Source organism: Lycorma delicatula, chromosome 2 (assembly GCF_047948215.1).
Source record: "Lycorma delicatula isolate Av1 chromosome 2, ASM4794821v1, whole genome shotgun sequence".
Taxonomy (NCBI): domain Eukaryota; kingdom Metazoa; phylum Arthropoda; class Insecta; order Hemiptera; family Fulgoridae; genus Lycorma; species Lycorma delicatula.
This window is the reverse complement of record NC_134456.1, coordinates 215,289,137-215,305,264: the sequence shown is the minus strand read 5'-3', so window position 1 is coordinate 215,305,264 and position 16,128 is coordinate 215,289,137. Positions and strand designations below refer to the sequence as shown.

The window sequence follows — 16,128 nt, the reverse complement described above, 5'->3', positions numbered from 1 at the left end:
CTACTGTTGTAGGGTCAGTAGGCCTAACGGGGATATTTTTCAAGAATTTAGATATTTTTATTCTTCTCATCCTGTAACTCTCGGTTTGGAGTGTTTTATACAAAGGCACTCTTCACTGTTTTACACATAAATAAAGGAAACAGGAATTTTGTTTGGACATTCTCACATCTTTTCACTACCTCCCGTTGCACCATTATACGCACTCTCTCAAAAGTTGTGTGCTAAATTACTGGTAAACAGCGCGAAACAGGCGAATAAGATGAAAGCAGTGTAAGTATTGTAGTGAGTGTACTTAGTGTTCTAAAAATAAGTTTCTCTGTCTTGAATTATTCTGGAAAAATAACCGTATCGTAGATTTAAGTTTGTAATGAATTCTTCAGTTATCGCTTACCGTTTTGAAGTAGGATAGATTCCGTTTAACGCAAAAAAATTAACATTGTTTAACTTATTATCTTGGCTAGGACCGTGAAATTTGTTCAAATTAGGTAAGGTAAGTTTCTGCCATACCCGTATTCAGGCAGGGACAAGTTTTACATGTGGAAGTGTGAATGTGTGTGTGTTTTAGTGTATGCAATATAAATTTATGGATTTAGTCGGGTGAGGATTAACTAATTTCATTTAAATTTAAAACGTGTTCTACAAAACAAAGGTCTCATTCTGATTAGACTTTGAATGTAACATTATTTTTGTACAATAGTTCGTTATACTCTACCTTTATAATTACGGTACTGCGGTAACTATTCAAAATTCAGATTGACTAGTCCCGAGACAGAATTATTAATTGAAAACACTAAAAGATCAATAGACCTAGGCATTAAAGTTCAATTAAAAAAAAGATTTTGTTTCTTTGTGTTATAATTTCCTTTTAAATAAAATCAAAAACAGTCATAGCAGATGATACTTACTAATAAATGTAAGAGAAAGTAAACGATTGGTCAAAAAGCATATCTACTAAACAAAAGTTTTGTTTAGATAAATAAGTAATTGTTACTTGTAGTAATCATAAAATACGTTTGATTGTTTCTTCTATAAAAAAGAGAAATTATTTGTTGCAAATTAAATTATTTAAACGATTAATTTGAATGATAAATCAGTTAAATCTGTTATTCACAGTTAAATCTTGTGGAGATTTGATTCTCAATACACTAACAAAAGTTGAAACGTTTGGATTGTGTTTGAACATGTACTATTTAAACACGTTCTCAGTATTTAAATATTATTTCTGTAATAAATTATTATAAAATTAATTTCAGTATTTTTTCGTTGTTAATTTGTTGTAACTTGATTCAAAAGGCTTAGTCTATCCCAACAAAATATTTTAACATGTTTTATTCCTAATATTAAACATAAGCTTCATTTGTTATATTAATTTTTCTTTAACCGGTTAAACATTCTCTTATTTAATTTTTCTTTTTATTTATATATATATTTAAAAAGAAATCAACACAGGTTAAATAATTAAAATAAAAATATTTTTGTCGCTTATATTCTTTTACAACTTCGATCAAAACAAACTTTTATACTAAAATTGAATATATGAGTGTATATATGAAGAGCCCTCCACACTCAAAGGATTTTTGCATTTTTACTTAAACCGAAAAAATTGTGATAATTTTACAGGACGAAAAATTATACAATTTTTTCCGTATATTAAACTTGCTGTAAATAAGACAAAGTAGAACATTTATAATTTGATAGTAACCTTTGTTTTAGTTTGGGATAACTTCATCTATTTTCTTAGGAAGGAAATCCTTTATTTAGCGGTTGTGTTCGGTTTTTTGTTTAATTTGTTTGATTTTTTTGGTCCTTTTTGTTTTTTTAAAGAAAAGGACCAAAGAGGTGAATGAGTGATTCTTAATTGCCGGACTGGCAGCAAGTCCGGCAAGTACCAGGGTGTTTTATTTTTATGCGGCGATCTCATCCGGTAGTATAGATCGCTTTGAGTTTCGAGTACGAGGTAAATTCCATTTTTTTAATTTTAACGTTAAAAAGTTATTTAAGGTTTTTTTTTTTCGGCTGGAAGCATCACTCAGTCACCTCAGGTGTAGTGGCAGCAGCCTGCCCACCCTGTCGATCCCCTATAGGGGCATTCCACCGGGATCTCCGTAGTGTCATCAGGACACACCGACTTCCTCTTCTAGGTAGCCAGTACATCCCTCAGCTGGAGAGCTACCCTTCCCGTCGCTAATCTACGAGATAGTCTCCAGGCCTAGGATGTTCTGCTTCGCCCACCTGCAAGAGTGGGGGGTTTGGAGCTACCCGATGATGAACATTTATAATTTGATAGTTACCTTTTCTTTTATAAATATAAATCGATCGAAGATAAAATAAATATTTAAAGCAAATTTTTGTCGTTAAGAGAGAAAAAGGGATTCCAAAATAATGCATTTTTAAAATTTTTTGACAGTTGTTCAACATGAATATTTGTAAGAATAGTTAATTTTGAACTGTTTGTAAGAATTGTTTTTATTTCTTTCTTTGCCTTATTTTTACAAGTATATACTGTATATACGTCAAATTTGCTGAAAAAAAGGTGATTCGGAAATATTTTGTCGTATTAATTTTTACTGGACTCCAGAAGGTATTGATGACAAGACAGTAGCAGTCAGATAAAGAAAAATACAATTAATTGTTGTAACATATAGATTACTTATAAATCGCTTTTTCAATTAACGTTAAAAGATAATACTTTTACGTCAACGATTTCATAAGATCAACAATTATTATAAAATTTATTAGGAAATGGGAATGGGTGAACTGTCATCTAAATACGTTTTCTACTCTTAGTTTTACTGTGGATTTTATACATTTTTTTTTACAAAAATATAAAAATATTCGTGGAATAGAAAATTATTTTAAATGATTCTTCACTTAAGAAACACACGTTAATATGACGTCAGTACTTTTAATGCATGTGCTTTATTTTTAAAGAGATTAGTATTTAGCCCCTTCAAGTCAAAATAAAAAATTACTATCTATAATCCCGAATTTTAAGGTTGCCAGATTGGTTTCATTGTTATGCCATGAGAATTTATTTTTACCATTTGGTTTTATATTTATTTTAACCTTGGTGAGTCTTAAAAGACATCTTGGAAATATTGTGTCATACCTTCGTATTATTAAAGAAATAGTATAATACTTTAATAATATTAAATTATTAATAAAAAATTGTATTAACTAATAACAAAAATATTATTTATTCGCAATAAATTGTGGACGAAGACGAAAAATCCATTCGTTTAAATTTTTTTTTTTTTTTTTTTTTTTTTTTTTAGCAGCATCTCTTATCAATTTCTGTTTGAATAAGGTAGGCTTACGTTAGTCATCCATATTGAAAGTTCTAGGTCTGAATGCCGGTTAGGTTCATTAATTACTTCGTCATAAAATAATAGATAATTGAATATGAATATGACTTTGTTGTAATTACATACATATCTCTTCTCTTTTTTTCGCGGGCACGCGGGCGCGCGCGCATATATATATATATACACACTGGCTACTAACAAAGCATAATTATGTTTTAAGAAATTTTTAATAGTTATCCACTGAAAACGGTAGGGTAAGGTTGTGTTGGGACACATTATTTTAAAGTTCATTGAAAAAAAACGTAAAAACATCGAGCTACGAGTCTCAACCAAAATAGCGTCCATTTAATATCTTTCACAATTATTTTAAGGGTATACCCCAAGCTATGGCCGAATACCGATAAATATATCGCTTTGAGGTAGGAGTATATTCGTATATTAAAATCTTTTTTTTTTAGTATTTCACTAGCGAACAGTTAATTTAAGGGGTGTGTGAAATTACTACTTTTGAAATTAGCTATGAAAAATATTGTTTTTTGCTTCGGTTTTCTGTGTAGTAGCTCGATGTTATTTACATAAAAACTTGTGCTTTTCAATACCCTTAAAAATTACGTTCCACCTCTACCGTTTCCACTTAAGATTTTTCGGTTGACGCTTCCCAGGGTGTTTTATTTTTATGCGATGATCTCATCATGAGGTATAGATCGCTTTGAGCTTCGAGTACGAGGTAAATTTCATTATTTTAATTTTAACTGTTGTAAAGTTTTTTAAGGTTTTTTAATTTTTTCGGTTGGAAACACCCCCAAGGCAACCAATCCGGCAATTAAGCATCACTCAGTCACCTTAGGGTGTCGTGGCAGCAGCCTGCCCTCCCTGTCCACCCCTCGGTAGCATCCCACCCGCGGGCATCCTTCCGGAATCTCCCTAGCGTCGTCAGGACACGCCGACTTTCTCTTCTGGATAGCCAGCCCATCCCTCAGCTGGAGAGCTACCCTTCCCGTCCCTAACCTACGAAGCACCCAGATGTGCGTTGCGCACATCTGGTGCTTACCCCGCGCGACAACCGTCCCTTCACACCTTGAGGGTCCTCCGTACCCACATCGGGTAGGTCCAGCTCCCCGTTCTTGCATGTTGGCGGACCACAACATCCTAGGCGTGGAGAAGACTACGTCGCCACGCTTCGTTCCAGGTTTCAGTATTTGCAGTAGATGAACTTTGATTGGATGCGCTTCTTGAAGGGTGGTGAGTGTAAGCGCGGCCACCGGTCCGGTGTCCTTCCTGTCCACAATCAAGGCATTTCTTATGTTCCGCGCAATCCGTCACCTTGTGGCCTCGCCCTCCACAATTGTAGCACAAGATAACTCCAGCACATATACTATTTGTAGAGGTAGAAAATAAGAAATAAATTATAATTTTAATTACTAAGACGCTAATTTGTTTAGGAAAATATTAATAAAATTAAATAAAAGTATGTAATTTTATTTTAAAAAGTATTTATAAAATATATTCAAATATTACATTATTATTCAATATTACATTCAATATTACATTTTGTTGAATTTGGCAGATTTAAGTCAAGTAGTTAAATGTTTAAATTTGAGTAACGAGGTAACGACAGATGAATATGCTGCAAAATGAAATGTAATAGATTTTATACAAAAGTCACTTACAAATACTAAAAATGAAGAAAGAATACTTAATTGAATATTTTAGAAGTGCTGTGTACTGGACTGGACAGACTGTCAAGAGAAATGATACGTTGTATTTGAATACATTGTAGCTAGAGTAAAATCTTCATGTTACATATTTAATAATCTTTAATTATTAAATTTAATAATCTAATATGTTTAATTTAATATATGTTTAATTTAATATATGATTAATTTAATAATCTTTCATGTTACATATGTAGTAACAAAATTATTACAGTAATCAACGGCAAACCATTTTTGAGTATTGTAGTGCTATACACACACACACACACACACACACACACACACACACACACACGCGCGCGCGCGCGCGCACACACACACACACACACACACACACACACGTATCTGAAGTACACATACACATTTCTGAAGTAGCGTTGGGTTTACTAGTAGTCCATTGTAGGACAGTGTTTTCTAAACTTGTGGGGCGCCCCCCCCCCAGGAGGGCTTGATAACACTAAAAGGGGGCGCCAGCATATCGAAAAGAAAATATTATTAAAAAAATTTGTTAATTTACTGAAAGGAAAGAAAAGTACATTCTGACATAATAAGCAATATAATACACATTTTTTACACCGATATTATTTACATTGATATAATTCACTTATAAATGTGATTGTATCAGTACTGCACAATGTATTTAATAAAGGACTTATCAAAAACAAGACATCAAAACATTAAACAATTTTTTAATGTTTCTCTAAGTATGATACCATTTCTTGAATTGCTTTTTTGCGTATATTACAGATCTGTAAATGCAATTTTTCTATCGCCCTTAGTTTTAAATAATACGCTTCAAAAAATATTAAGGAAAAATATAGTTAAAATCTATAAAATTTACAATTTTGCATGGCCATATTTGCGTTAGAATGATTTTGCTGATGCTTTTCTTTTATAAATAGCCTCAGGCACATCCCGAATTAATATCCAACAGTAATCGGTTAACAATATCGTAGTAATTCAATATCGAGCTCACGTCTTATCCCGGTCACCAATTTTACACTGAAAGTACAAATGATATGCTTTTTTAATAAAGGTTTAATGTTTTTTTTTTATTTGATTTTACGGTAAACTCACCACATACATAAAAAAAATGGTGTCCACATCATTTACTCATTTTCGAGAAATTATGACACTGCACTGTTAACAAATTTAAGACAGCAATAAAACTAAACAAAATTAATTTATTCCTAATTCAGTGCTTAATACAAATAATACAGCTGTATTTTCAGCTACATGTTTTTACCTGCGCAGACATGATTAATCTTGTCCATGAAGGCTCACTCTTCAGTATTAGATATTATGTCATAATATGATACGATTTAATTCTTTGTCTAGTGTTCTTTATTTATAGCGTAAAAATTCTGTTAACAGATTTTAAAAAATGAGCTAACAAAATACAATATAGGAGCTTAAAATGCTAATTATAGGTTGAAAAATGAAAAAAATTCCTTCAATTAAAATTAAAATTTTTTCAAAAATGGTGGGTGATAGAAAGATTGTGAGTTAATATTCGTTTTCAGCATAAAAAAAAAACAGATTAAAATCATGTATCGCATGTTAGAAAACAAAAATTATGTTTATCAGAATTATTAGTAACTTCCTTGAGCCTGTCTTACAGAGCAAGGTTTTTCGAAGGAAGATTTAATACTAGAAATAGACACTCTTTTTTTATATATAGAAGTTCTAATAGAGTTCTTTTTCTATATTTAGATGAGATCTCTACTTTGTCTTCAAAGCAGCCACCGCAGAAAATCCGCAGAAAATTTCACAAAGGTAGGATGTTGAAAATGTTAATAGTTTACGAAATGCTATTTGTTTAAAATATTAATTTTAAATGTTTGTAATGTTAGTTTTAAATGCTGTTTTTAGTGCAGAAAACTCATCATTTACCTCTGTCCAAAATTCAAAGAGTTATTTATTACTAAAGTTTCTTTTGATTTCACCACTTGCCGTGAAGTCTATGAATATTTCTTCTTCGGCAGTTGAGAGTCCTTCGGGGGTATTTTGAAACGGGTCCCTAACCCGCTCGTAACCTGATACCAAGTTGTTGTCAGCAAGGAAATACTTTTTAAAATTCTTTGCCGGCATGGCTGAATGATTTTCAACGGTTATAAAAACAACTTTCTGATGTTATTTTTCAGCCTTGTATGTTAAACTCATTCATCCACGTTTGCAAACCTTTCTAGATTTTTTTACTTTGAATTTCTGCTCCACAATTCCTGTTTTCTACAAAAGGCATTAACTTTATCATTCGCATTCGACATAAGTGTATTTGCTCCTTGGAGCTGAAAATTCAAGGTATTTATTTCTCGAAGATGTCAACCAAGCAGCTCAATTTCATCACAAATAAACCATCTCGAAATTTTTCGGCTTCGGTCGGTTTTCCTTTTCTAGTAAAATGGCGATTTCATCTCTTAATTCATAAACGCGTTGCAAATATTTCCCGCGAGGTAACCATCTTGCATCGCAATAAAACAGTATCGCTGAATGTACTGCACCCATGTCTTTACAAGTGCAGAAAAGATTCTTGGTTTTAGGGGCCTCATTTTTATATAATTTACTACGGTTACAACCGTCCGTAGCACAATATTTAGACCAGAACTCATTTCTTTGGAAGCCAGAGCTTCTCTGTGGATCATGCAATGTCTCTAGACACACTGTGGAGATTTTTATTTCACAGGTGCTTGTATACTTTGAAATCTTCTAGACATTAAACGAGCACCATCAGTGCATATTCCGACGCAATTTTTCCACTCTGTATTTACCTTGATTATAAAATCATTTAAGATAGCAAATAATGCGGGTGTTGTTGCTTTGAGTTCTATTGGTTTGCAGAAAAGTAGTTCTTTTACCGCTGAGATACGATCACAAAATCGAACATAGGGAATGAAATGAACATCTTTACTGCTATCTGTTGCCTCATCAAGCTGAATTGAAAAAAATTGTCACGAAACTTCCCGAAAAGCTGTTCTGTACATCTAAAACTGTATCACCAACTCGACGGGCAGCAGTATCATTTGATAGAGGTATGGACTGCAACTGTTTGGCAAAATTATCTTCAAACATAGTTTCTACAATCTCAATTTTAACTGACAAAATAAGCTCTTCAACAATGGTGTGAAACTTTTTATATCTGGTTATTTTATATGAAACGTTGTAAGAGGCCAGTAAAGTTTTTTCATTCACAGACGTTTTATTTATAAATGATGTTTGCTTTTCATATGATTTTAATTTTAATTTGAAGAATTCTCGGGGTTTCTTACTATAAAGCGTTTCCAAATATCGTTTAAGTTTATTAGGTTTCATGCTGTCTGCTGCCAAACGTTTTGAGCAAATGGCATAAAACCTTTATTCTTCATTTACTTCAGTATTGGTAAACCCAAAATTTAAATATTCCTGAGAATATTCTCTTGATTTTATTTTCGGAACCACGCTCGTCTGTGCACTTGTTGATGCTTCACTATCGTCTAATGCTCGCTTACGCCCAGTTAAAAATTTATCCATGATTGTGTGTGTATAAATCTACTGCCGTGAATATTTAATACCGTGAATTGCAATTAACACGCAAATTACAACATACACATTTACGATAGATTCGATAGTGATAGAAGGATCGGTTCGACTGAGACTGGCTGGAATCGAACGAGGTGCAGCATTTATACACGTTTGCGCAGACGGTCGCGCAAAAGTTCCAGAATGTTCAAGACAAATTGGAACTTCTCGCGAAGCTGCGAGAATATCCTATATGGTGGACGTAAGACAGAGAGCAATAGAGAGGCATCGATTCTGGTTTGTCAATGCACCGGATCGTTGTTGCCAAATATCAATAAATTTTCTTATTCTTAGAAATTTGTAAGGTTTTTAATTAAAGTCGTAGTGTAAACAATTCTACGTATTTCAGAAGAAAAATCGCGTAAGTGTATAAAGATTAACTAGTTCTTAACGAAGAAATTTCAACGTTTTTACTCTGATTCACCCTCGGCTCTTCACGATTTAGCGACTTCGTAGTTCACACAGCTCCTTTCGGATGCACTCGGCTCCTGACAATTCAGCTGCTCCGTGCACACTATATAAGCAAGCTCCTCATTTCATTCAGTCAGTCCATATAGTTAGTGCCCCGTTGTGGCGTATTCCTGCTAGCCTATGAAGCGTTAGCACCGAAAGGACTTCAGTGGACGGTCTGAAGGGGAATTACGTAGGGAGGACAGGTTTCATAAGCCTAGCCTTCCGCGGTCGGCCCATAAAATGGGTTCGATAACTCTGGTTTAACAACGGATTGGAATGCAATTAAATCCGTCCTTAAAATACTAAATAAAACAAAACTTGAGAAATTAGACCCGTCATTGAAAATAAACTTTTTAAAAATAAACACGCCCGATTAGAATCATCCAGCAGCAAGGGATTCTGTCCAGATTCTGCGATACGTAGGGAGAAATAAACTCCCGCCAACTTTGCATTCCATTCCATTCCATTCAGTCAGTCCTATTCCTGTTTTCAGTGAGACTACTACAAGTCTCTAAGGACTCAAGTCTTATTATTAATACAATAAACTTACAAAGATTTACAAGTTATTAATGTTATTTACAATTACAATAAAATAATTGTTAATGTTACGCATAGAAATGATATTTACAATTACAATATAATCGCAAGAACTCAAAGACTTAATTTATTAAAAGAATCAGCACCACTTTTCGACAGACCTCTTGGCCTCAGGAGGCCCCAAAGAGCCCCTGAGTTAGCTCCGGGATTCGCCGAGGCTGACCTGAGCCTCGAGGGTCCAGGTTCTGGCTAGACAGGCCGGCTAATACATTATAAATTAATGAAGAAAAGGGAAAATGCATTTAAAATCTCAAACAGACACAATATCAACATTAAATTTTTGTTGATAAACGACAAAAATTTAACAAAAGTCTGTAATTTTATTTTTAAAATAAAAAAAAATCTAAATTTGTTTGTTATCGATTATTTTTTTCATAAAGTGACTCAGAATAAGATTAATTTTAAACCACAATGTTTGTAAAAAAACGAATCATTATGCATAGCCACGCCTAAACCCTACTAATACTTTCTGCTTATACTCGTGAAATCATATTTAATTCCATTATTCGTTATTCTATGTTCTTTTGCTTTATATAAGGTCAGAGTTGAATAACTTTTTCCATTACGTTTGTGACAAATTTCATATTTAATCAAAATATAAATAAATCATTTTGCAAAATAATAACCAACATGTAATATTTTTTGTAAATTTTATGAATTTTTTTAAATTTCATTGATAAATATTGAAAGAAAAACTTAATAAGTTTACTACAATACATCAACAGAAAACTTTAGTACTCAAATTCTATTATATCTTAACTACTGATTTAAAGGGGGGGGGGGTTTAGTAAACTTGTACAAGACAAATCAGATTTAAATATTACCGATTAAATAATTTATTACTGATTTTTCAAAATAATATACGAAAGTGTGAGGAAAAATTGCTGAAGAGTTTGCTGTTTATGATATATGCCTTAATAAAAAGTTAGATAGCATTAATCTGTCTTGATTAATATTAGTTAATCTTTGAAATTTTTAAATGCCATTTTTTAAGATTAAAGTTAAAAGCTGCTCATCTGTCGTGCATCAAGAATCTATACTTAATTTTTTTATTTAAATGTCTACCCAGAAAAGATTCTACCGTATTTAGGATGTATGTATGTATGCATGTTTGTTCTACCGTAGCAGCTCAACGATTATACCGATTAAGATGTATGGTCCCGCATTGGGATCCTTACTTTATCGGGAGTGGGGATCATAGGCTATATAAATATATATATATATATATATATATATATATATATATATATATATATATATATATATATTTAAAACAGATTTAAAAAATTTGTCACTCGCACGCTCTTTAATTATCTTATATTAAAGAGCAATGTTTTTTTTTGGCAGTCGAGTTTTTTAATTTTTAATATTTATCTCTTGTTTGAATCTGATAAACTTGATCATTATAAAAGCGCTCATATAAAAGAAAAAAAAAAAACATTAATGAAGTAAGTGTTACAGTTCTTATGTTTGATAATTATCTATCATTATGGAGCTCTCCGCTGAAAAAAGTCCTTACGCTTTTTCCGTTATAAATAGTAATTATTGTTATATTATTTTGATGATTGTTATTTAATTATTCATTAATTTATTATTTCATTGGAAAATATACTCGAATTATATTCGAAAATATCAGAATTAACAAACTTACGTAAGAGCTACAGGTCTTATAGTATTGCTATCAGTGACATATAAATTACTAGAAAGCCTTATCTACGACAGAATCTGTCAAAGAATATTTGATGTTATACCAATTGAACAAGCAGGCTTTAGGTCAAAACGAAGTTGCACCGACCAAGTTCTTTCGCTCACAACGTATATTGAGGTCCTCCGTGTAATCCCATGCAAATTAACAGCTCACCTGTTTAATAATATGCTGAACAACAGAATGTTCCAAGTTATCATGGGATCCGATAAAGTTCACCAAGGAAACTCATGAGTGGCCTGCCACAAGGGTCGGTACTTGTGCTTCCTCATTTTCAGTCTCTATGTTGCAGATATGCCAGAGACAAGATCTAAAAAGCACGGCTACGCCGATGACCGGGTGCTAACAACAAAACGTAGATCATTTGAAGAGTCAGAAGAGGTCCTGATGGCCTGATGGCCGACCTGGAGAAACTGGGAAGGTACACCGAAGATGACGCTTCCAACCAAATACTAGTAAAACAGAGATGTCGTGTTTCTATCTAAATAACAAGTTTGCTAATAGGGAGCTTAAAATTCTTTCGAGAATACATGGCTCTATAGAATGCTTTCATTTAAGGGGCAGCTAATGAAAACTGCATGGAAATTGAAAACGAGAAACAACATTATATATACATAAGCTCTGTGGAGCAATATGGGGAGCATCAGCTTCCACTTTGTGCACATCGGCTTTGAATCTCGTCTTCTTGGCTGCGGAATATTGTGCGCCAGTGTGGGTTAACAGCCTTTATAGAATTGATGCTCAACTTAATAAACTATGAGAATCGTTACCGGGGTTATCAGGTCAGGTCTACTCCTGTGGAATGGCTCTCAGTATTGGGCTACATACCATCCTCAAATCTTTGCCGTATCAACGCTTTTACAAGATCGTACTAGAAGATTACGGACAATCGAAACCTACCAATACATGAGGACATTGAGGATGCCAATCATGGTCGCCTTCGACCTAGAAAGCCACCTATCGAAACAGCAATTGCTGCCACAGAGGAAGAATTCATTCTGACTGACGCTTGGCGTCAAGAATGAACCGCAAAACAGAATAACCTAATCCCATGTATTACTCAAAAGCCGCCGGGTTTTGACTTGCCACCTAAGACATGGTCAACTTTAAACAGAATACGAACTCATCATGGTAGGTGAGTTCACCTACCAAGGGCCTTCGGGTAAATCACCGAAGGCCCTTTGCGAGTGTGGTGAAAATCAAACCGTTTAACACGTCACAGAAGTTTGCCCTAGGACAGCTTATGAAGGGACTCCTGAAGATTTCCTGAAGACGACCAGAATCGGTAGCTTATATTAATTTGTCAGACTTTGTTCGTGATTTTTGATTGTAATTGGCGTTGTGCCTTGGTGCCATACGCTAAATAAATAAAATAAATATCAATTTATCGACGTTTCATCATTCCCTTCGTCGTTTATCATCCCAAACAAGTGGAATAATGATTTTTAGATCCGTACTTTCCGCTTATAGCAGTATATACTGATATAACAAGTGTACAAAAAAAATCGGGATTTTAATTTGTTGTAATATCTCTTGGATGAGGTGAACAGCATTGATTATCTTTCCTGTTGACAGTTCGACTAGCTGTGAAGAGAAGAATACGGGACGACCGTGTTTGTCTGAAAAAATGTTGAACTTGTTAGAAAATCTTTCCTGTGTGGTATTAAAAAATCTTTTTTTTTCTTTTTTTTTTTTCGTGTTTAGCCTCTGGTAACTACCGTTTAGATAATACTTCAGAGGATGAATGAGGATGATATGTATGAGTGTGAATGAAGTGTAGTCTTGTACATTCTCAGTTCGACCATACCTGAGATGTGTGATTAATTGAAACCCAACCACCAAAGAACACCGGTATCCACGATCTAGTATTCAAGTCCGTGTAAAAATAGCTGGCTTTACTAGGACTTGAACGCTGGAACTCTCGACTTCCAAATCAGCTGAATAGGGAAGACGCGTTCGCCACTAGACCAACCCGGTGGGTAGTATTAAAAAATCTGTTTTTAGGAAAGCCAACCGTGAACTAACGACGATAATGTTGGTGAGACGGCGTGAAATGTTTTAAGAAAAAGCTTACATATGTATCCGTACGGTTTACAGCTGTTACACAGGCTTTAAAGTTTACAGACTACGCTGTGCGTGCCGATTTCAAAATAGAATAATTGTCGCATGAAAATTACAACTTTCTTGATCGTATTGTGTTGCGTGAGGAGTCAACATTTCAACTTTGCGGTAAAGTTAACACAAATAGTGTCTGTACCTGAGGGTAGGAAAATTTCTATGAGCTCTTACAATGCGAAAGGGACGTCTCAAAATTAAATGTTTGCTTTGCGGTATACCGAGGACAAGCTTACTTGCTGTTCTTTTTCGCTGAAGCAACATAATAGGAATTGTTTGTTCAAATATGCTACGATTACGGCTTTTTCTTCAAATGCAAAACGGACGAGAACATTTTATTTAGCAAGATGGTACGCCTTCTCACTGCATTTTTCTTTCTCACTACGGGATCAGAGTTGAAATGAAGTTTTCCCCGATTGTTATGTATGCGCATCCGCTACCTATTGATATTCCCGATTTGAGGCACAACATTACAGCACCTTTTTTAATATTACTTATGGTTAAGGTACGGGACAGATTCTTCTATCGGTTAGATGTGTGCGGCGTGAACGAGGGATTATCAGACTGAACACTTGTAGGAAAAATATTGTAAGAATTTTATTTGCGATTGATTATTGTAAATTAAAGCTTAGGGATGTTAAATAGCTTTAAAACTCCGCTTTATGTTTTTGTACACCCTGGTAAAAGTATGGAAAATAAAATTCTGTATCGTGCAAGAATAAATAATTCAAATTACCGGTACGTTTAATATTGTGTTCTTCATAATATATACATATATAAGAACTAATCCGTTAAATTATATATATATATATATATATATATATATATATATATATATATATATATATATATATATATATATATATAAGTTTAGTAGTTACTTACCTAACGTCATGTGGCATAGGAAGAGTCGCTCCGCGATCCAACAATATCTTAATAATTTCATAGTTATCTCGATGTGCTGCTAAAATTAGAGGTGTAATATCAGGTGTGAATGTGGCTGTATCCGGCGGTAGAGCTTCCCAACTCTGTAATAATATAAAATAATTTATTATTTAGCTAAATTAATTTAATTATTCTTTAAAAATGAAACAAGATTATTGCCGTTTGAATTGTAAATAACGTGTACTTTCATTAGAAATTTGTTGGATTTTATTTACTGAAAGCTAAGGCACAAAGAGAACGCGAATGCAATATAATGAATCCATTCGACTGAACCGCATCACGGCTTGTGTGTTTATTATCTTGATAATTCGTTATCTGATCATTCTACTGAACTGAAGTTAGAGAATCAAATTTTTTTTAAAGAATCCGATTCTAACTGAAGGTAGAGAATCTGAAATAATTATTATCATTGCCTAGCCTGTATTTTCCTTTTATTATTAAAATGCTACTACGTAACTTAGAAATTGGTTTTATCATTTTTATATTTATATATAAATCAGACTCTCCTCGTTTAATTAAAATCGGAAAAATTCGTTTTATCTTCATGTTATCTTTCCAGTTACTACAAAACTAAAGTAGAAATGGTTTTGCTTATTTGCCAGAGTTTTGAACTTTTTTAATATTTCATTGTTGAATAATTTTTAAAGCAATTGTAGACCATCTTTGAAAAATATTAAATGGCCACAACCTCGGGGTTAGGGTTATGCTAGACCATAGTCTTTTTAATTCAAAAACCTTTTTTTTAATGCCCTTTAAAATGACTTGTCACAATCCTACGATTTCCATTAAAAACTTTGATTCGCCCCTTATGAAAGCTTGTTTTGAATGGTGCTTTATATATATATATATAAAAACCAATCGTTTATATTTGTATATCTTCAATTACTTACATCATGTAGGCCTATTTAATGCTCTTTTCTTATATTTTATAAAAAATACCTTTCTTTTTTTATTATAAATAACGATATTTTTAAATTTATGTTAAGAAATCGTTCATATTTTTTTTTTTGCATTATTGCTAATTACGAGAAAACCTTTTTTTGCTGAAATTAAATGAATGTATAATATGTACACCTATGTAACTGAATTTTGAAAAAACTGCATACGAGCATTTACTAACATAAATGTTAATAAACATGTAATTAAAAAATATATATATATATATATATATATATGTCTGTGTGTGTATACACACAAATACATACAAAAATTAATAGCACATTTCGATTTTTCAAACAGACATATATATATATGCGTTTATATATGAAGTTAATTTAATATCGAATGACCTGACTCGTAGAAGTAGTGGCAGTAACAGTAGTAGTAGTAGTAGTAATGTGTAAATTCATTTCTCTGTGGCACAAAAAATAAGACCGCTTTTTAACTGTTGACGGAATTTGAGAAATATCCATCCAAAGAAACTGATACATCCATCCAATAACTTAACTAATACTGAATTTAAGAGTCTCTAACTTATTTGTAGTAGGGATATAACAGATTCAAATTGCGCAGTCGTAATGTATCATCTTTAGTATAAAAATAATCTTTTTAACATAGATTTTACTCTGCCAATATATATATTTATAGATGTTAAATCGTTTGGCATATTCTGTTTACTTATTAGCAAACATTCTTTCATTCTGTAATGATTTGAAAAATATGTTCCAACAAATAATAATACACATACGCATGCTTACATCTATATCGATGCACACATCGCATAAAAACTAATAACGAT

The 16,128-nt window shown here is 32.9% G+C and overlaps 1 protein-coding gene across 12 annotated transcripts in view; it reads right to left on the bottom strand.

Moving 5' to 3' along the window:
* Window positions 1-16,128, bottom strand: part of Trpgamma (Transient receptor potential cation channel gamma) — a 1,234,746-nt gene that overhangs the window by 84,607 nt on the left and 1,134,011 nt on the right. For all 12 annotated transcript variants that reach the window (XM_075357154.1, XM_075357155.1, XM_075357156.1 and 9 more), the window contains one exon: window positions 14,331-14,473. In XM_075357154.1, the coding sequence (XP_075213269.1) occupies window positions 14,331-14,473 (143 nt within the window). The remainder of the gene's footprint in view (window positions 1-14,330; window positions 14,474-16,128) is intronic.